The sequence below is a fragment of the Macrobrachium nipponense genome, chromosome 8 (assembly GCF_015104395.2).
Source record: "Macrobrachium nipponense isolate FS-2020 chromosome 8, ASM1510439v2, whole genome shotgun sequence".
In the NCBI taxonomy this organism is placed as follows: Eukaryota; Metazoa; Arthropoda; class Malacostraca; order Decapoda; family Palaemonidae; genus Macrobrachium; species Macrobrachium nipponense.
Genome location: NC_087203.1, coordinates 36,395,970 through 36,418,835, shown reverse-complemented (window position 1 = coordinate 36,418,835; position 22,866 = coordinate 36,395,970). Strand labels below are relative to the sequence as shown.

Below are 22,866 nucleotides of genomic sequence, written 5' to 3'. Positions count from 1 at the left end.
GGACACTTCATATTTATTGTCAACCCTTTTTACTTTATCCTTAAAACACTTAACTGATTCTCTTTCTTCAGGACTAATTTCAGATTGACGAATACCAACACTTTCTAAATCCCATAATTTTCTAACTTCACAACAAGAATTAATAGGGATTTCCTCTACTTCTATTCTTGAACAACATACATTTGATGTAGTAATCTAATTAGATTCTACATTGTCATAAGACCAACTAGGAAGAGGTCCAAAAATTAGTGCACCACCAGAACTATTCAATATCTGTATTCCAGAGCAAATTTGACTGTTCCGAATGAATTTCCCATAGTAATCAGCTCCAATGACTATTTCTATACCATTAACTTAATCTGAATTTAAATCATTATCTGCTAATTTTATGCCTTTACTCGTCAAGAACGCAGCTGACTTACTTAATCCTGGAGAATAAATTCTGGAATTAACTCTATCGAATGCAATGGCATTAATGACAGTACGAATCTTACCTAGTCTCACCACAACTCTTACTATATTACAATTAACTTCCATGGCATCACTGCCAAATGGTTTTACCTTTAAGGCTACTGTTGCTATGGACGATAGACTAAGCTTATGGGCTAATTCCGTTGCAATAAACGTTCTTTGCGCACCAGAATCAAAGAGTGCTCTCTCAAAGGAACGATGTCCATTCCCTGACACAATTACCTTAGCAGTAGGAAGAGCAGTCGAAACAGAAATCTTATTAGTCTGAGAATGATCAATTCCCAAAGAAGCAGTCATAACTACTGGGGAATCACCTTTACTAACAGCACCTTTAGAATCATTATGAGATTTCCCAGAATTAACATTTGATTTACTAACATTAGTACTATTTACAATCAACTTTGGTGGAGCAGGATTAACAGGGTTTTCTGTTTTCTTACAAATCATCGGGTAATGAGGCCCATCACATATATTACATTTCGGCTTATTTCTACATTCAGAGAATAAATGACCTCCTTTGAGGCAAGCAAAGCACAATCTTAAATATTTAACTCTGTCCCTTCTACAATCAATGGATTTGAAAGTCTTACAATCGCAAGAGGTATGGTTCGATGAGAAAAACACACAATTATTGTAAGGACTACTATTACTAGGTTTACTGTTACTTGGTTGTGCTCTCTGCACATTTTGCACATTTGAGGGAATCACTTTAGAATAGTTGCCCTGATCCCGTTTTCTCTTATTAGAATTCTCACCTTCGTAACAAAATTCCATTAATTCACAAACATATTTCAAACCTGAGGAAATTTGCTTTAAATCAAGAGACATACTATTATGTTTATTAGCTATAGCCTTACGTGTTTCAGGTGATAATTTATCGCATATTATACCAGAGAAAATGGGGTTCATGGCTTCTACATCTAAATTCAATGTGTTCATTTGTAAAATAATCTTATATTCCAATTTGAACGTGTTCAAATCTTCTATTGTATGACTGGGAGGGACTAAATGTGTTAATTTGGACATAAGTCTACGTTTCAATTTTTCCTTATTATCATACCTCTCCTTAAGGGTCTGAATAGCTACTGAATAATTGGCATTAGTGACAAGCAAACCTTCTATGGCTTTAAAGGGGTTATCCCTTAAACTAGCTCTGAGTGTAGAAAACTTAATCACATCGAAAATATCCCTACGATCAATATCCCGAAATGCAAGCCATTGTTTCTCCCCACCGCTAAATTCAGGTATCTTAATTGCTGGGAGTTTAGGGGGAGGGAGAGGGTTAGTGGGAGCCGAAGGAGGAGGCAAAACGGGCCGTTGATTTATATCTCCCGTGTCAATCTCGCTCATAGTTTTCTGCGTAGTAGCAATAGCTTTCCTTACACATCTAGTTATTGCTCTATAACTTCTACATAACCTCTCATATTCACTATCCTGTGAAATAATCGTCACATTCTGTGACCAACTATCTTCAAAACGTCTTAGACCCTCAGTAAGACAACGTTCATACATTACGAGGGTCGATTTTGGTGTATCGGTATCACCAATGCAGCTACCTGCCTCATCAAGCAAATCTTGTAAGGAAATAATTTCCCTTCAATAACTACCCTAATCTTGGAATCCTTTATCTTGTTAATGGATCAATAACAAACTTGCACAAATATAAAAAAATGTATGGCAAATTATATAACCTGATTGAAATATAACATCCACTGAATGCTAGATAATTTGACCACGTGCTCTTCATCAATTCACAAAATACATCTGGTCACGAAAAACCTAAGTCCAAAAATGGCTACGAAATTCAACAAGAATTTCTTCACAGAGTAATCACTAAATACGAACAATAATGTTCCATAAACAACAGATTACTTGGCAAACACTCCAAGTAATTCAATACCTTACCCTGCTCAACAAATAACTTTGGACACGTGCCAGCTATACTAAAATGACTAAAGCCAACCATCACCAACGTGAACTTTATCGCAAATTATCTTTAACATCCAAAAAATCCTTTGTGAATCGTTATGGCATCCGGTTCGTTCGAAGGACCAGCAAAGAATGTGGTGAAACTAAAAAAAATGATAGGGCCACATTCGGTACGATTTCATTCAACAAACATCAAGTGCTCTAATCGTAACCCAACATACAAAAAAAAAAAAAAAAAAAAGGGGGCGGGGGTGGGGGGGGGGTTTGGATTTCGTCCAGAAGGCAAGCATAAATTACTGGCATGTGCCCTTACAATAAGAAAATAATATATATAGTCTCCACAGAAAGAAGTTTGACAACACTGTAATGATACGTCATCTAATTTTATAAAGATGGAAAAAATTTGCAAAAAAAGTGGTTTATTACTTTGAATATCAACGTACTAATTTATACCAACTCATTGCTATAGTTAATATAATAAAAACTACTTCTGTGGAGCAAAATAATCATATATCAACGTATTTTCATAGAAACTGGGAAATACTTCAAAACAAGTACTCATAAAAAAGTAAGAAATTTTATTCAAGGGGAATAAATGGCAATTTTTGACATATACATATATATATATATATATATATATATATATATACTATATATATATATATATATATATATATATATATATATATATATATATTGACACTATAAACAATGCCGAAAACTTAATTTCTTCAAATTTTCTAATTGTCTGTTTTTCTTGGGCTATGACTGATTACTAATAGATGATTATCCTAATCAAATTTGAAACTCTAATTAAAACTGAAAAATTATTAAAATACTAAAATTCAAGGCAGTAACTTTCGGCAGCGGAGAGACTGACGGACGGACTGACGCAAAATTGCGAATATGAGGTTACGTAAAAATATCAAGTTTAAGTAAACTAGGCGTAGCAAAATAAAAATCATTAGAAAGAATAAAAAATCGAAAACAAAAACATTAAGATACAAAACTGAGTATGACAGTTAAATAAAATAACATAGGGCTATATAAAACAAAAAGATTAAAGAACACCCACCTAAAACACGGACGCATGCATACACATACTCTCTCTCTCTCTCTCTCACTGAGGAAGGCAGCAGAATCGCTGCCGAAAGTTATTTTGAATTGTAGTAGCATTGTGGTTATAATTTTTTTCTATTTATTGCAACTCACCACTGAGTTGATTATTCTGCATTTTTTACATATCATTAGTATCGTCACTGATTTGGTCACTATCACTAATACTACATATTGATTAGGCTGTTGACGAATTTCAAATCACACCTTCGCCCTCCAACAGCTAGGCTGACACTGTTCGAGAGGCCAGTGAGTGCTCCAGTCCCATCACCCTTACGTGCGATCTGGCTACATTATCACCCTACTAGCAAAATAAGAATTGGTGAGCACCAGCAGTTCCTCATATTGTTTCAATTAATTATTTTCTTTACAAAAACAAGAAAATGGTAATCATTTATAAAGAATTATTGATAATCTATACCTAATTTCTCAAATTCATGTTACATATGTGACATTGTTTTATAATATTGTTGCAATGTTTGTAATCCATAATCAATCCAAAGTCTATTATGAAAATATATTGGGGAAGCAATGGAAATCCACTTCTCTCATGTTTCTAGGACCATTTATTTCGTACAGTTACAAATTACTCTCATGTAAAAATAAAGCTAAAAATAAAGCTCAAATTAACCCAAATTCACCCGAAATAGCTCTTGGTTTACACTGGCGCATATTGTATATGTGCACATTCCTTTCATTATAGTCCTCCTACAGTTTCATGACACGCCCTTGTAGTTCCTTGACCTGCTTCCTCTGACGTCTCTTTACTGTGTCCTCTTTGACAAGCTTAATTCACCCGATTCGGTATTTCCTTTGCCTCTAAGTATATTAAAGATATAAGTGAATAAGCTGCGAGGTTACTTTTTTTGGCTTTTTTGTTGTTTGTCCTAATACTGCGCCCAAACACTGGCCAGCTCTTCATTTTCCACACCTGACTCTGCAACCACGTTAGGTCAACATGATCCATAAAATGATTTGTAAGGGTCCGAATCACCCAAAACAAAGGTCCGAAACGGCCGATCAAATGGTCCGAATTAGCCTAAAAATTGTCCGAATCAGCCTAGTAAATGGTTCGAATCAGCCAAGACTAAGGGTCCGAATCAGCCTGCATCCCAAATAACATATGTGTTGTGGGGGTAAGTCAGATTCTCTCAGTGGTGCCGTATTGCGCTATTGACTTGCTGTAGGTACTATGTTTGCTAATCATGCAGCAGTTGCCGTGCACTGTTGCTAAGAGCTATAGGTACGGCACTAGAAGATCAGCGACAGTAGTAATAATTGTCGAACTGAATTGTTTCGCTGAACGTGTTCAATTCAAAATGTCGAAGTGAAGCTCCATACTGTCATCACCAAAGCATCAAAATATTTTTACAGTAAATGAAAATATAAAAAATCGCAATAATACTTAATCATACTTAGATTTTGACTATATACATGAAAAATAAAACTAATCTGTGTACTTCATATTTTCTTTGAATTTCCTCTGAACCGTGTAATAATATATAAGTTTTCGCCGAAAAACAGATGTTTTCAGGTTTCAACGAGCAAAAAAAAAAAAAAAGCAATAGACGTCTACGAAGAGTCAAACTTCCAGAAATTGTAGAGTATCCGTAGGTCACGAACGATCGAATCGGCCCTGAAAAGAGCTCCGAAGAGGAGATTCAAAGAAGACTTGAAGTACACAAAAATCGTGCTCTGCTGTATTCATGGTAGTAAGGAAAACTACCAAAGTCTGGAAACATCCAAATCACGCCTATATTAACAGCATGTTTCCCATATTGGACGCGCTACTGACTGCTGTGCACTACCTTATTAGCTAAGCTTCAAATCTTTGAATATCCTCTTCGGATCCCTTTTCAGGGCCGATTCGATCGTTCGTGACCTACTGATATACAATTTCTGGAAGTTTGACTCTTCGTAAACGTCAATTGCCTTTTTCAGCTTGTTGGAACCTGAAAACATCTGTTTTTCAGCAAAAACTGATGTATTATTACACGGTTCACGTTGCTAGGCCGTCATTTTCTTGCTGTCACTGATATGCCCGAGGCGTAAACAAGGGTTCGCGCATGCGCAATTCACAGCCGCAATCAGGGTACAGCTGCCATACCCAGTTCGTTTTATCTTAGGGGAGACATGACCTATCAATTTTCCCCAAAAAACTTTTCCTCCTAATTTTATAGGTAGCTATATCAAAATGAAATGGGTAACAGTACTGAAAAATTGAATAAAACCCCTTTTATAGTTATTTTCATAGACCTACCTAGTCAAACGGAGCGTACAAACGAGTTCTTAAAATCTATAGTTTTATTATTTTATATACAAAAACATTTTTTATTATGGCTTACCATAAAATAAAAATATACACTTTCTTTGAAAAAAAGAGTGAAAACGAATTAAAGAAAATACTTCATTATGATACCCTTTTTAAACGAACATTATCATTCATTGTCAATTCTGTTCGTTGCATTGGCGTATTTTCTAGTACAATTAACAAAATTATATTTGTGTTATTCACAGTGTTTCATGCGTCAAATTCATATCAAATGTACCATGCAAGAACTGAAATACACACATCTGTACCAAATCAATCTAATACTACCTTGAATCTAACAATCTATGGTATAAAATTCCTTTCACCTAAGAGTTGGTATGAACCAATTTACAGGCAGAGTACAGATTGAGGCGTTATGAAAGTTCCTTTGGGGGCCAGGTTAGGGTAGGTTATTCCCTCCGAAATGACCACTATAGTAGAAATGCTACTTACTAATATGACTGCAGATGCCCTGACCCCTCATTCTGCATACTCTCCCTAACATCATGAGAGCCTGAGAAAAACAAAAGTTAAAATGGAGAATTAAAAAAATCATGATAGCCGGAAAATGGTTAATATAATCCTAGTCTTCAGGCCTGAACATACAAACCTAGTCCAAACCAGGATAACAGCCGAGGATAGATCAACCGCAGCACAATTTCAACAAACACAACAGCCTAAGCTAAGATTCTATGCTTAAACTGACACGGAAACAAAATTAATGACACAGCTGAAGGAAAAAATCCACCGCTACGGACTAACATGTAGTGATGGGCGTCCTCTGCAATGGAGGGGCGGGGGTTGTCTCCACCCACCTTTTCATTTTGGGGGAGATAACATAGGCTAGCCTATCAACTGTCTCCCCAAACTATTCCTCCAAGTTTTATAGGTAGCGATATGTTAAGTCCCATTTTAGAGACCAGGTGACGTCCCTGAGCCGGCATACTATTTACAGTTATTTTTATTGACCTACCCACATGCCTGCTTTTGGGCTCAAACGGCCTACTTGCCGAAGAGACTAGAATATTTTTGCTTGTGAACAAACTGCAACCAAATACCAAATTAGCTGAGAAAAAAAAACCTGTGGACATGGAACCGACTTCAGTGTTAGGTCTAAGTAATAGGGGTGTTTACTAGTCATAATTTTGGCGTACTAGGTACTGTTTGCTATGGAGGTTGTGTGGGAAGTTATTATTATTATTATAAAGGATTAATTTATCCAGACCTCTGAGCCATTGAATATCTAAAGTAGCTCTTAGTCGTAATCTGATTAAATTTTCGGTTATCAGATCCGACAAAATACAAGCGTAACCTCATAAAAAAAACAAAGAAAGAAAGAAAAAAAAAACTGTCCGAGCAACAAGAAGAAGTTCGCTTTAGAAAGTTGGAAACCGGCTGTCGGTTCCACAGCCACACCAAACACTTTATGAAAGAGTTCTTTAAAGCTATAAAGTTTGGTGCTTTTCAATTTTCTAAATTTATAATTAGTGTTTTTTTATACAAAATACCTTTACTATAGTTTACCATAAAAATAAAAATATTTGCTTTCTTTGAAAATCAATAAAAACGAATCAAAGAAAATATTATGTTTTATGGTAAATCATTTTATGCCTCGTTAAAAATAGCAGTTAATTCTGTTCGTATTACAATTACAATTATTTGTGTTATACGATTCACAGAAATTCGTGGCGTTTACATACACAGCGTTCGAAAATTGCTTATGAGTAAAGATTTTTGCTATCTAATTTCATCGTAACTGAAGCTCAAAATGTGGGCGGAGACATCTCACTTTCCTTGCAGACGACGGACGACGCATTTTGCTATGCCAGTCATTAGCTTATTTTGTTGTTTTTATTATTTTTATTTATGTTATGCTGCCATCTGTTCGCTATGCTAGAACTGCATATGCACTTCAGATTGTAGTTTTTTATCTTTTAGGCCTCGTGTATGTGTCACCTACTAGCATCCATGCCATGTGTGTAGGAAGCTACAGACATTATAATAATGTTGAAAATGGGTTTATTTTTCTTACAATATATATATATATTTTTTTTAGTATTCTCGCACTTATTAACTTGTTCTTTTACTGAAAATGATCTCGCAGCTTCATTAGTATTATTTAGCAATAGAGGCTGATGTTTCACAGTATAGACATTTATTTTTTAAAAACCCCTTCATGTCCATGCTTGATGTACATAAAAGTTCATTTATGCACATTGTACTGCAGTGTAGATGATGGAAAGTGATGAGCAGGTTGTAACAACAGGAAAAGCATGTATGGACTAGAAAAAACAGCAGGCTACTTGAAGCTCCCAGTTGTGCAAGGTTGCCACCCTTTAGAAGTGAATATATCTGAGAGCAAAAATGAAGGAACACAAACTAAGTACTGAAATTGAGGCCAATGCATGAAGTGAAGATAATTTCTCTGAAGCAAACTATCTGAAAAAGGAAGGAAGGTTGAGTTTGTACAATTTTGACATATGCAACTAAAATAATAATATATATGGATATATATCACAATTTCATGTTTACACAACATTAAAATAATAAAAAACATAACAAAATAAGCTAATGATGGAGGAGAACTAAGTGGGTAGTATGGCGGAGCGAAATGCGTCGTCTGCCAAGAGAGCGAGATAATCTCCGCCCATAGTGGCTGTAGGGGAGGAGTCCGGCCGAAGCTTTAGTGCACTTCGGGAATATGCCGCCCGGGAGCCGGACAATTCTCCTCTCGCCTAAAATATTCCCCTTCGGTTAAGCATATATGAAAATATATTAATTCCGAGGTAGAGCGAATTAGATATTAAAGGATAATTTGTAGCTCTGTGTATATATATATATATATATATATATATATATATATATATATATATATATATATATATATATATATATATATACATATATACACGCAGGAATAAAAGAGCAAACAGCCATTGTAACTTTGTAAATTTATTGGCCAAATTTTCGAGACCACATGTCTCATCATCAGGGCAGTAAATTACAAAGAGTAAAAATAATAAAAAAAGACTCAGTTAAATAAAAACCCACAAAGTCTAAAAAACAAGAAAACTTAAATTTAAAACAAACAAAAACAAGCTAAAGAAAATGTTTTAAAAACATTGAAAACCTTATACTGAAAAAACTTTTAAAATTATATGTATATAAAATTATGATGTTAAAATGTATTAGTGCCTTACTCTATCTGAGCTAAGAACTGTGTGACATTCTCAGTTTTCAGGAGGACGACGTCAACTTAGGCGATATATAAGAGAGTGGAAGAGGTCTGGCTGTTTAGTATGTATGTAGGTATGTACGTATATGAATGATGGAGCATGATAAGGCGAATTAACGGTGTTGTGTCTTCCAAACATTTGGTAATGATATTCAGGTTCTCTTGACTTGGAATTTTGTGCAACGCTGTAAAGAAGAGTCAAACAATGACATAGCAATAAGTTACGCACTTGTCTCGCACTTGTCAAAAGAGTTTATCGCTCTGAGAATATTAGGAGTTAGATAGCAGGATAGAATGAAAAAGGTTACCAAATAGAGGTGAGTTAATAATGGAACCGGGCTGCAAATTCCGTTTTTTTTGTCATGCCCCTAGGGTATATATATATATATATATATTATATATATATATATATATATTATAATATATTATATATATATATATACATGCGTGTGTGTATGTGTGTTGGGAAAATGAACATTTTACACACACAACTACACTACATTATCATCTGACCCGCGGGCATCGTTCACTTGACCATTTTCAGAGGCAGGAAAACGTTTAATAGAGGTTATCTGTTTCCTGAAAAATAGCAGGTTTCCTACGGGACTCAGGAACCATTATCATGTTACGTGAGGGAGAAAAAAAATATTTCCTGTGGTCCAGTGGTTATCAGCCTAGCGGCCCAGACCCGCAAGAAACAAGAGATCAATCCCAACAGGAAGGCCTCAACGATGTACTAGGTCCGATTCTTGAATAAAAAGATGTTGTTTGTTTGTATGGTGTGTTTCTACGTTGCATAGAACCAGTGGTTATTCAGCAACGGGACCAACGGCTTTACGAGACTTCCGAACCACGTCGAGAGTGAACTTCTATCACCAGAAATACACATCTCTCACTCCTCAATGGAATGCCCGAGAATCGAACTCGCGACCACCGAAGTGGCAGGCCAACACCATACCGACCACGCCACTTAGACAGGTGTTCCGGATCACGGTCAGGCTGGAGAAAAGTTGAGTTGAGCAAACTCATCCCATCATAAGACTTGCCAAGAAAAGAAAGGTTAATCATAATAATATCATTAATAATACCCTTGGGAAACATTATTTCTAGATGCCGGAGAGCCACGAACAAGACTCCCTTGTAGAATTTATTCGAGGTTTAAAATACATGACCAAATTCTTCCACGAAAAAGAAATATTGTTAAGAGGAGCAGTTCATTAACCAATGGGCTGAACATGTGAACAATGCTATTCTTTTTTTACTAATACTTTATGAAAAATATAATCACAAAGTATATTATGAATAACCTACAATTTACTAATACTTTTACATGAAAATACGATCACAGAGTACATTATGAATAACCTACAATGGCCCAGTCACGGATATTTACCACTTGAATAATTTTGTGACGGCGACATTAATCAAAAGATTCCTTTTACTTGTATTAAGTTCATCATACCACACACACGCTTCCCGACGAAGAGAAAGCACCAGTAACAATTCAGCTACAAAGTCACAGCCGGGGCTATGAGGGGTATGGTCACTTCCGAATTATTCACCGAAGAATTTCGAAGCCCATGGAAATGATCGTGCATCAACGCAACGCGGTGACCTTACTGCTGACTGCTTACTAATGACTATAGTAGATTCACATCAACCGTGCATCTGATGTCTAGGTCAGTCCCTTACGACTACTGATTGGCTGTTGATAAGCCAATCACGGGGCTGGAAACCCTCAGTCTCTCGAGAGAGTTCACATATGCAGGATGTATGTTCCACGTCTCCTGAGGGATGGATACGTCTTTCAAAAGTATCTTAAGGAAACTCTCTCGAGAGACAGAGTTTCCAGCACTGTGACAGGCTTATCAACAGCCAATCAGGAGCGTCGTAAGGGACTGGCAGGGTTGATGTGAATCTACTGTAGTATATTCTCTGCGCAGTCTTTATAATTAATGAAATGGCAAAAACAGTGAAACCCAAAATGACTTATAACATAATCAAATGGGAAAGAAAGGTGAATGCTTCTCAGGTGGATGTGAAGCTCAGGTTCTAAGCCTCTCTTTTTTTCTTAAAGGCTTCCTTATTACGTAGGAATAATCCGGTTTGATCTAGATGGCTCTGATTCCGAGCAAAGGGACGATGTCAGTCACCGCCTTGGTGCTTATTCATGATAAAACAAAAGCGTTTTGCGTCACTTCGGTTCAAGCAAACTTAGTGCGTCAAAGCGGCCCACTCTGAGATTCGGCTAATGAACTGACATCATTCTGTCACTGAAATGAAACTAGTTTACAGTAACTTCGTGACTTCAAAGCGAAACCACCAAGAGGCGGAAACCCTTCGTTACCATTGGTCGAAACAAAATGGGTGACGCAGTGATGACGTCATGAATGTTATTTTTCTTGGGGAAGGCCATCAGTGATTGGTTCATCCGTTGCTATGACAAAACCAATGAAATAAGTACAGGGAACAGCGATGACGGAATCGTTAACCATGACGTATTATTGACGCATTATGATAAAGGAGAAATGTTAAATTTTCTGACGTTCGCATCGTTTCTGACAGCTCTCTTCTCTCTCTCTCTCTCTCTCTCTCATAAAAGAGAGAGATATTCTGCTGAACTAGCCCATGCAATATTCTTCGATTTTACAAATTGATGTAAGATTATCAGAACTTGTCTAGCTATATACCCCACACATTACTACTAGTACTACTACTACCACTACTACTTCTAATAATAATAATAATAATAATGATAATTATAATAACAATAATAATAATAAACTGTAATTACTGCATCAACAAAATTTTCTAGTAATACTGGTGCTAGGATTGTAACTACGTGTACAACTACACAAATGAAAATATATATCAACCCAAATAGTTCAAGGACCACCTTCATCCGCTAAGTAACTAGAATGAGCCACATCTCATTTTCTTTTGACATTATTTACTCCTCCCATTTTAAATTAAATTAATATCTCTGAAACTTCGATTAAGGTCTTTCTGTTTATTCTGAAGTTTCTCTACAATTTACTTGATGTATACTTGAATTACTAATATATTATAATAATAATGATGATGATGATGATGATGATGATGATATATTATTATTATTATTATTATTATTATTATTAATTATTATTATTATTATTATTAATACTCTTCAGAAGGTGAACCGTATTCATATGGAACAAACCCACACGGGCCAGTGACTTGAAATTCAAACATCCGAAGAATACAGTGCTCTTTAGGGAGTAAGAATGCGAGTAATAATAATAATAATAATAATAATAATGATAATTAAAACCCTTTTCTTTAATAAAACCTATTCTTTTTTTCAGTCTTGCATGCCGTGGTCACAAACTCTTATTAAATACTGCAAAACTATCACTACCCCTACAAAGCATGCGATGACACCTTGACACCATAATTTGCATTTCGAAGCCTAGGTAGGATACTTACTATCTGAATAATGAATTATTGCGAAAGCTCTATGCTTTGCAAAATATTCTTCAAAAACAAAAATTAGTATAGTAATCAGGTAATTGAAAATATTCATGTGACCTAACATCTGTGAAACTGATTTTGATAATGTGTTTGTTAAGGTTTTTAAAAATTATGAGCACGCTATAAAACACACACACATTTGTAAAATATAAAATGTACTATATATATATATATATATATATATATATATATATATATATATATACAATACAGCATTGTATATATATATTTATATAGATATATATATATATATATATATTACATATATATATATATATATATATATATATAATATTATAATCTCCATATATATATATACTATATTATAATATATATAGAAATACAAGCATTGAATTATTTTGTTGACATAAAAAACACATTGAATAAAGTAATAAAAGGAAAGTTACAACATTGAAATACAACATTGAAATACATTTTTAGATATATATTATTATATATTGCTATTCAAAATGCATATATCCCCTCTTTGACTGTATAGAATGTTATGTAGAATTGTGCAACATTTTTCAGAGTCCTAGATAGCTTAGGGTTAGGATGTTGTAAATGTGTGTTCAGATTTTTGCATTACATATATAAAAAGAATATATAACATAGAATGTAGAAAGAGAGGGAATATCTTTGTCCGGTCAAATTAGAATTGTTTCAGTAACTTTTCATCTCCTCGAGATTAAAGGAACTCCGAGATCTCCGTTTGTTTTTCAAAATCTGTCAACACGTTTGATAAGTGAGCTCGAGTCTTCATTGTGTTTTGGGATTCTGTCATCACGTATGATAAGGGACTTCTGCTTCGATCGATCGAGTCGAGTACGTGTCTTTTTTTAACAGACTGGTCTCATATGCGTATGTCTTTGTCAAAGCCACTGGCAGATTACACATTTTGTATGTAAAGTTGCGTAAGGTTTCGAAGCTTCTAGAAAGAATTGTTGCCCAAAATGTTTTGTGTCATCTCCAGTCCAGCTTCGTAAGGGAGAAGAATTTCATTACATCTTAAGATACTCGAGGCGTTCAGATCTCTCTCTCTCTCTCTCTCTTTCCATTGCATAGCACTTTTGATTTTAAAGTAACGTAACGATTTCGTACTTATTGAATGGTCACTCGTAACTTGTCGATTTCAGATTTGATATTTCTCAGAGTCTATTTAGTAGTATTTAGTGTTTTTGTGGAATCTAAACAAACATTTTTACAAGTATGTATGGTGTAACGGCACCTATTTCTGTGAATTGGTGAATTTTTTTGAAGAAAGAAGTTGGTATACCAAGGTAAAGTGTGTTATATTTTTATTAGTTGCAACTAATAACTAATAACAGATGGTTACGAAGGTTTGGTAAAAACTAATAGTTACATTTTTACACATTGCAAATTTTTGTGTTTTGTGTTTGTTTATTTTTTTTGCATTTATTCATTTTCTTATTAAAGTGTGTCTTTTATTTTATGTTCTGTGTGATTAATACTTCTTAAATTTTGGTATTTTCCACATTTTTCTGTATTTTCATTTGCATTCACAATTTAATTGACTTAGTTATTTTAATTGCTTAATCATTGCACATTTAATTAAATTTAACACTTGTGAATTAATTTACATTTACTTAGAATTCTTTTAACACTTTTGAATTTGATTGAATTTGATTTAACACTTTTGAATTTGATTGAATTAATTTTCTTGAATTCTGTGATAAATTAATTTTAATTTAATTTTACTTAATTGATTCAAGAATTAATTAAACTTTACTTTGTTTTCAAGTAGCAGTAATTTTCCCTGATATTGTAAATTTCACCCATAAATTTTGAGTTTAAAAATAAATTTTTGTATTTAAAAATTTTATAAGTGTTTTCATTTCTAACCAGTATTTTTTTTGCATTTGATTATATTGATGTTAGGTAGAAACAGAGTGGTAATTGATCGGTTTTCCTTCAATTAACTTGAAGTGACTTAGAACCAGGGAAGTACTTAGACTTCTGAAATCAGGGAAATACTTAGACTTTGAAAGTTGTTGATGGAGTGATGCCCTTTGATTAATTTAATTACTTACAAGATTACCTCACACCTGTTTTGATGAACTTAGTCTGATTTTCTGCAATACTGGTAAGTTGTTAAGGGATCACTGTTGCCTTTAGAGTATTCAGTCGTTTAGTACCTGTGATGAGGGTTCAGGTGTCTGGCTTTTGTGAACAATTGATGAATAGTAAGTGTAGTAACCAGATACTTGGCACTTCGTCCCAATATATATATATATATATAATATATAATATATATATATATATATATACACATATACACACACACACACACACACGCACACACACACACACACACACACACACACACATATATATATATATATATATATATATATATATATATATATATATATATATCAATTCCTGTTATAATGAAACAAGATACTAGGTATAGAAAACAAATCATTTTTGCATGTTACACATGAAGTATACAGCCAACCTCTTGAATCCATCAAAGCTCTAACTTTTTATATTGAAATAATTTTACGTAAGCAGTATTTTTCAAGTACATTATCATGAACTCGCTATTTCAACCAAACAGTATAATCCATCTTTACATGCAAAGTAAATACATTGATATATACATATAACACCTCCCATATATATAAATATATATATATATATATATATATATATAGGTGTTCAAGATTTAAGCAGAACCAAGGAAAGAAACAGTCTTTTACCCAAGTTTAAGGTATCTATACGAGTTGCCCCTACGACTTTGGAGGAATCTATTCTCCTTTTTCTTTTGAAAAGCTATCCTCTTCTCCCATTGGTGCTTGGAATTATCCCCTACAGGCACAGAAGGAGGAGCTATCCAGGAGAAAGCTTTAAAAGGCCTTGAATCCAGGAGAGAACTCTCAGAAGACGACGAGATCTCGGCTAGGTCAGACCACTGGCCCCTTACCAGACGCCGCTGACCCCGCCCCCCTGCCTCCTGGGCCTGGCTTTCCCATGCTTTGGGAAGCCCAAGTATATTTTTAAAAGTCTATAGAGTCAAGACTTAGAGAAGAAGACAACCAGCATCATCACTAAAGGTACTGTAAGAGAAATTCCATTTCAACCAGGGAATTGTTTTATCTTTGTCTGTATTTCATTTCATTTTCCAAGGCGACTTGTGCAGTGTTTCATTCCCCTTCGCCATCTGGGCTCAATTCTGTAATTACTCCCCTGTGATACTAGTAACATTCCCCTAGTGAATTTAAGCCACGAAATAGTTTCTGCTGTGTAAATTTCCCAGTCATTTCATTTCTCCCTGAGTGGCCTTTTGATTGAGAGAAAACAGTGAGTAAAGTTCGCCCTCGTGTGCCCCCTTCCTTATGCCTATGCCCCCTCTACTTGCAGACAAATGCTGTGCCTGGCTGTGGTAGAACTTGGAAGTCCTTCGAAGCTTGCAATTTTGCTCCGTTGCGCAAATTTTTTCCTAAACACGTGGTCGGGCTGCTACCACCACATGTTCGGATGGACTGAAAGAAGTTCACCTGCCCGTGTGTTCCTGGACCTCTGTAAATTTATGTAAATACAGTGCTTTTAAAAACTAGAGTCCAGCTGTTATGTAAATTCCTCCCTCTTCAGTAAACCTGGCCTTATGCCTGAGAAGTTTAGTTTTTCAACCTTTTTTTCTTTTGTTCAAACCCCTCGTCCTCTAGTCAAGGCCTAAATCTTCAATGTAAGTGTATTTTCTGGGAGGAGACGAGGTGGAATTTTGAATAATGGCGACTTAAACCTGGATTTCGTTGTAGCGATTGTTAAGCGAAAATCACGAAAGAAACGAATCTGAATTCCTTAATATTTTTATGAGCAAGCTACGGCAAGGTTTCCAAATTCTCCACACCAGGAATAAGGTAAATTTTATTTTATTTTCAAGTATTTGTGTAGAAATAGTTATTCTAGTTAGGGATATATAAAATCTGACTGCCTTTGTAGCGATAGACCACGTGTAGGCTGATAAACCCCAGATCGAGAGAGAAATTTTAATGTTATGTGCCATTGCGTGAAGAACAGAGGTTAGGGAGTAAGTTTCAAAACGAAGATATTGTGAATTGCTAGTTAATCACGAATCCCGCGTTGTAAAGGTATTTTTGTGTGTTATTTTTTTATGTGAAACAATGCGTGCTAGTTCTCTCTCTTCTCTCTCTCTCTCTCTCTCTCTCTCTCTCTCTCTCTCGCTGGCGAACGTCGCAGGTTTAAACAGGAATTTTTAAATCCCCCGGCTCCGTGGCTAAACCTATCTCTGCTCTATCCATAACAAAAGATAGACAAGTCAATAAGTCAGAAAAGGAAAAACAAAGCGTTAGCGTAAAACATTCTTAACGTTAGGATAAGCAAAATTAAAGGTAAACGTTTTCTTTTCGTTATTCTCTGTGCAGAAAGTAATCAAATAAGGGCAAATACTTTTGCATTTCGAACAAGGGCCAGTCCGGCCTGTAAATCAGTGGTGATTCATTCTTCCGTATCATTTGTCTAGACGGGCCGCGTCAACGCCATCTTGAATTGTCAATTCAAGATGGCGTTGGCCGTGTGCAGCTTAATTCTCCGGGGTTTTAAGTTCGCGGACAGGAGGGTTTCAGGTTCTCGAGAACGAGGGAAAAGACGGGGTGGGAAAAAAGCAGTGTATTTTATAGCGTTAGAGAGGATCTCCTGGGTTTTCTGAGCAAAGTTAGGTTAAAGGGATTTGCGTTTGTAGCAAAGAAAGGAATATATTTTATCAACTTCCCGTCTCCATCCTCGAGACGGTATCTATTAAAAACAAACAAAAGGGAGATCTCATATCCTTTTTTTTTATTATCAACTGTATTTGCCACGTTTTCACGTGAGGATTCCGTGAATTTCATGACCAGATCTTTTTTTCTCTCTCTCTTTTAATTACAAAACCGTAATTGCGTTGAGGTTCCGCATTTACGACATGTTTGTCACGTGTCACGTTGAGTTTCCGTAAATCTATTGATTAGATTTTAATTTTTTCCTTTTACCTTACAAATCCGTACGGGCGTTGAATTTCCGCCTTTACGAAATCCATTTGCTACCTTTTCACGTGAGGATTCCGTGAATTTCGTAACCAGGGTCTTTTGTTCTATTTTACGAAACTTATTACCAAATCCATTACCGGCATCGAGTTCTCCGCTGAACTGTAAATTACAGAGATTCTACGGCATGAGTTTTCCGCCGTGCTACGCACCAGCGGTAACTGTGTTTGCAGGGATTTACGGTCATCTTGCCAAGTCTGCGTCGAGCATTTCCGCATACCTCTGGCGACATTTGCTGATTTTGCAACTGCTTTCCACCCTATTATTCTCAGGCTAGTCTACTAGCATTTTACGTCTAAGGAGATGGCCAGTAACGCAGCACTGGAGGAGGCTAAGGCCTTCACAGAAGCCAGACGAGCCCTGGGGCTGGAGAGCACAAAGGTGATCAATTGGGTGAATGATAAGCTGAAGAAAGCAGCCCAAGAGAGAGCAACTGAATGGGAGAAGGAGAGAGAAGTGCAAGAAAGAAGAGAAGCTGCTGAAAGAGAAGCGCAAGAAAGAAGAGAAGCGGCTGAAAGAGAAGCGCAAGCTGCTGAAAGGGAGAAAGAAAGGGCACATGAACTGGCTATGGCAGTCCAGAGTGCCACGCCTCCTGCGCCCTCTCACCTCCACAGCATGGGCGGCCTCATTAGGGCTTGGGAAGATAATGAACCCGACACCTGGCTCGATCATGTCGAGCAGGTGTTCGGGAACTTCAATCCAACCCCTCAGGAAGTGGCCCTCCCCCTTGGCAAGCATCTCACTGGCAAAGGGCGGACTGTATTCGAGGCCCTTCCCCTGAATGAGCGACACGATCTCGCCCTCGTCCGAGAGGCAATCCTTGGGGCTTACGAATTGACCCCAGACCGGTGGAGGCAAAAATGGAAGACTATGCCCAAGGAGGCTAACCAGACGTGGACAGAGTGGGCGGCCAAAGAAGGCACCGGCACTCCGTAGGTGGACGAAGGCCTCCAACGCAACATCTGTTGAGGAGGTCTTAGAACTCTTCCAGTTAGAAGACTTTCTTGCCTACGCCCCCCCTTATCTTGCCACCCACTTGGTGGACAAGGCCCCTAAGACTCTTTTGGAATGCTGTGTCTCTGGTTTTGGAGCAAATCACCTTCCGCATCTCGTAACCTCATGACGTCACGCCTCAGGAGTAGTATTGGAACTGAACTGGAATCTGAACGCTTCTGAGAATTTCAAATGACTTAGTACTTACAAAGTAAGAATTTACTATATTAGATTCACATCAACCATTATTTGATGTCTGGGCCAGTCCTTTACGACGCTCCTGATTGGCTGTTGATTAGCCAATCATAGTGCTGTGATTGGCTTATCAACAGCCAATCAGGAGCGTCTTAAGGGACTGGCCTAGACATCAAATGCAAGATTGATGTGAATCTACTATAGCCTACATAATGGAGCTAAAATTTGTATAGATGGAATATATTGGTCGATTTATATTAGAACCTGATCTGACACTTATTAAGTGAAAATGCCCCAGCTAATATTTATAAAGGAAAAAATAGAGGGGTCAATTTATAGTTAAGACTGAGCTAATATTTATAAAATGGAAACGTTTTGTCATTTTACACTGAAACCTAGGCTGATACTTATAAAGTAAAGATGTATTGGACAATTTATACTTAAAATTGAGCTAATACTTATATTGTGAAAATATATCGGTCAATTTACATTATACCCTAAGCTAATACTAATAACGAGAAAATGTGTTTCTCAATTCGCATTTGAAACCAAGTTAATACTTTTAAATTAGAAATATATGAACCAAATTACACTGAAATAAAGAAAATACATATAAAAGGGAAATATATTGACCAATTTTTACTTGAAACAAAGCTATCATCTATAAAGTTGTAATATATTGGAAATCGTATTCTAAAACATGAACTATTACTTATAAAGTGAAAGTATATTGCAGGTAGTACTTATAAGGATGAAATAAACTGGCCAATTTATGATAAATCCTGAGCTTATACCTTTAAAGTGAAAATGTATTAGCCCATTTTAAGCTAAAACCAGAGTCAACAGGCCACTTATAAACTTGTTTAAATTTAGGGACATACCGATTACTTAATTTAAAAGATGAATTTGAGTTGACGGAATTTATTAATACAAAATATAATTATTCTTATTGAAATGGTAAAAAGTATTTAAAATATATTTCTATGTCAAAGGTCAACACTGTCGACAGCACTCCTGTCCTAAAAAAATGCAGCAGGAACTGAGGAGGCAAACTATCAAATTTATATTCTTGTGCGAAAGTATTTTGTCGATAATAAATTTGCATTCTAATTAGCTTTCTTATTTATGACCTAAATCAAGTATTTGTTGTCAGCTGTTTTGTGTTTTGTACTAAAAATAGAGGTCACACACACACACACACACACACACACACACACATATATATAATAATATATATATATACTATATATATATATATATATATATATATATATTCATATATATATAATATATATATATATATATATATATATATATATATATATATATACATATAATATATATGTATATTATATATATACATACATAATATATATATATATATATATATTATATATATATAATATATATATATAAATATATCTATATATATATATATATATATATATATATATATATATATATATATATATATAGTATGTGTGTGTGCAGGAGCGCGCTTGTGTGTGAGTATGTGTGTGAAGACTGGCTCCAGGATCTTCAGAAAGTCCCTGGGGACTGCATAGGAATTCCCCTCTTCTGATACATATGAAGACGGAAGCAGCTCCCGTGAAGCCCAAATTGACTCCGGCATCCAGACACCTCTACTGCGTCCGGGGATCAGCAAACATTCGAAGACAGGATTGGCTCCGGCGGAACCAGAAATGACTCCTGAAATAGAATCCAGACACGTCACGAGGGATTTTTGGAAAATAACGATAAGGCAAATAGAGTTGATTTGTAACGAACAAAGATGTTTCTTAGTTTGCTTACAGTTGTGCTTGCACAGTGCTTTAAGTCCATGCTTCAACTCCCCCGAGTGATTGCATTGTTTGCCATTATTGTTATGCTATTCACTGGAGTATTTATACTTCGTGGATTTAGCATTAAAATGGTTCAGTTCTTTGTCGATTTCATGGCCTCGGACAGCTCTGCCTGTCTTGATGAGGCTGGAAATCAGGAGGACGAAATTGATCACTCTGGCTTTGAAGAAGACCATGTTTCGGATGTTTCGGATAACGAAGTAGTATACGGACGTCCCAGGAATGAAGAAGGCGACCATCCAGATAGTGAAGAAGAAACAAGAAATTTGGATATAAGTCGGAAGTTTGAGGAAGTACTTAAGGAAAATGAAAATCTTTTCTTCAGGTTTGAGAAAGAGAGATTAGAAAAGGATCAGCTGATCGACGAATTACTGGACAAGGTAGAGGGCCTGACCGTAGCAGGACTGCAGATGGAAGAACACATCAGAAACCTCGAACGACTGAACAAAGAAAATGAAAGAAAAATCAGTTCAATGTCCGAAGAGATGCAGCTGAAAAACGAAATGATTGAAAAGGCGAAGGTTACAGAGGTCCAAAGGAAGGAAAACGAGGAGAGAGACCAGATGCTAATTATTTTGGAAAACACCGTCGCAGTTCTCTCGATGGAGAAGGACACTTTGCATCGAGATCTACAGCAAAACGATCAAAGCCGAGAAGAAATGCAAATGAAAATGAACAAGCTGAATCAGGACCAGGAAGGACTTCGAAAAGAGAATGGAAGGAAAGAGAAAAACATAGAAAAGCTGAAGAGGGAGAACGAGAACAAGACCTTGAAGATGAAAGGTTTAGAGGACGAGTTACAAGTCCTCACCATTCAGACACAGATGGCCCACGAAAATTTGAAAGAGCTCGACCAGTGTAAAAAAGAATTAGCTGAAAAAAACAAGGAACTAGAAAAGCTGAGAGAACAGAACTGGCAGAAGGATAGCAAGATCCTTCGACTGGAAAATGAATGCACCCAGAAACAATTGGAAGTCAGCGATTTATTAAAAGAATCTAAATTTGTTGTAGCAGAACAACCGATGGCAAATGGAAAGATGAATGACCTGATTAGAAGGAAAGCTCAACTTGAATTCGATCCTGCTGAAACGAAGGAGCAACTAGAGACCAGGGTTTTTGAAGAGATGGAAGCATTATTGGAAACCGTAAGACGCCAAGAAGAGATCTTGGCGCAGGATACGAAGATCAGCTGCTTAGGAAAGGTCAAAATCCTCAATGGACCAAAGAATCATAAAGAAAAGGAAGTTTCCAGAAGAGAGAGGGCGATAAGGAAAGCTGAAGAAACAAAGGCTTCGGATGAAACTCGGTGTCTGAGGAAGCCCCAGATCAACTGCAGAGCCCTCTACCGACGAATGGACAGCATCGAGGAAGAACTTTGCCAAATCAAAGGATTGAAACGACCTTCAGTTAGCACCAAGAGGCACTCAAAGATCTCGAATAAAAGTCCAGCAATTGAGAAGCCTCTAAACAGAGAAGAATTGCACCAGAAAATGGGGCTGATATCTGCAACCAACCTCCAACGACTGGAGCGAGAAGCTAAAATGGTCCGAGAGCTCTACAAGATAAACACAGTCACGTAAAGGGTGCAAGTAAAGGAACCTCTGCATTTTTAGGAGAACTGTGGTTTATTTGCAGAGGATAGAAGGCAGGAAATCTTAGATGTTGAGAATAGGAAGACACTAGAGTTTGTGATGGAAATCCTTCCTGGATATGGTTGTGGAAGCAGCTCTGAGTGATCGAGAGACTATAGTGGATTGTGGCCTGGCGATAAGTGCCCGAAGACTGGATTGTTGTGCACCCCATGTCCAACATTGGACTGTGGTGCATCCCCTCTCCCTCCTGCCGCATGATACCTATGGAATAGGGTATCAAAGTCCAACTCTCATATGGGGAGTGGGCACCACTGGCGCGGTGTAAGAACCCGTAAAGTTTCATGCCTACTTCATATGTGAATTGGATAGCATTGCAAATTGCATACCATTTTTTGCATATACTACTGTGGCAACCTCTGGCGTGGCGTAAAAACCCGTAAGTTCAATGCCTTTTATATATGCAAAATATGGGCTATGCAATGCATAAGAGATCAAATACAAGCATATACTGCAGAGGCAACCACTGGCGCGGTGTAAAAACCCGTAAGTTTCATGCCTTTTACATATGCAGTGTTTGATCCCAGTG

The 22,866-nt window shown here is 36.4% G+C and overlaps 2 protein-coding genes across 2 annotated transcripts; one reads left to right on the top strand and one right to left on the bottom strand.

The window, feature by feature from the left end:
• Positions 1-354: 354 nt before the first annotated feature.
• On the bottom strand, positions 355-1,983 carry LOC135223041 (uncharacterized). The gene has a single exon (XM_064261550.1). The coding sequence runs from the start codon at positions 1,981-1,983 to the stop codon at positions 355-357; it is 1,629 nt and encodes a 542-aa protein (XP_064117620.1).
• An 18,773-nt stretch (positions 1,984-20,756) lies between these two features.
• Positions 20,757-22,268, top strand: LOC135223040 (centrosomal protein of 135 kDa-like). Its single transcript, XM_064261549.1, has one exon. It carries the CDS (start codon positions 20,757-20,759, stop codon positions 22,266-22,268), a length of 1,512 nt encoding a protein of 503 aa, XP_064117619.1.
• Positions 22,269-22,866: the final 598 nt, after the last annotated feature.

What these genes read in the sequence shown, in the direction of transcription:
- LOC135223040 (XM_064261549.1), top strand. Translation starts at nt 20,757, where the DNA reads ATGGTTCAGTTCTTTGTCGATTTCATGGCCTCGGACAGCTCTGCCTGT.
- LOC135223041 (XM_064261550.1), bottom strand. Translation starts at nt 1,983, where the DNA reads ATGTATGAACGTTGTCTTACTGAGGGTCTAAGACGTTTTGAAGATAGT.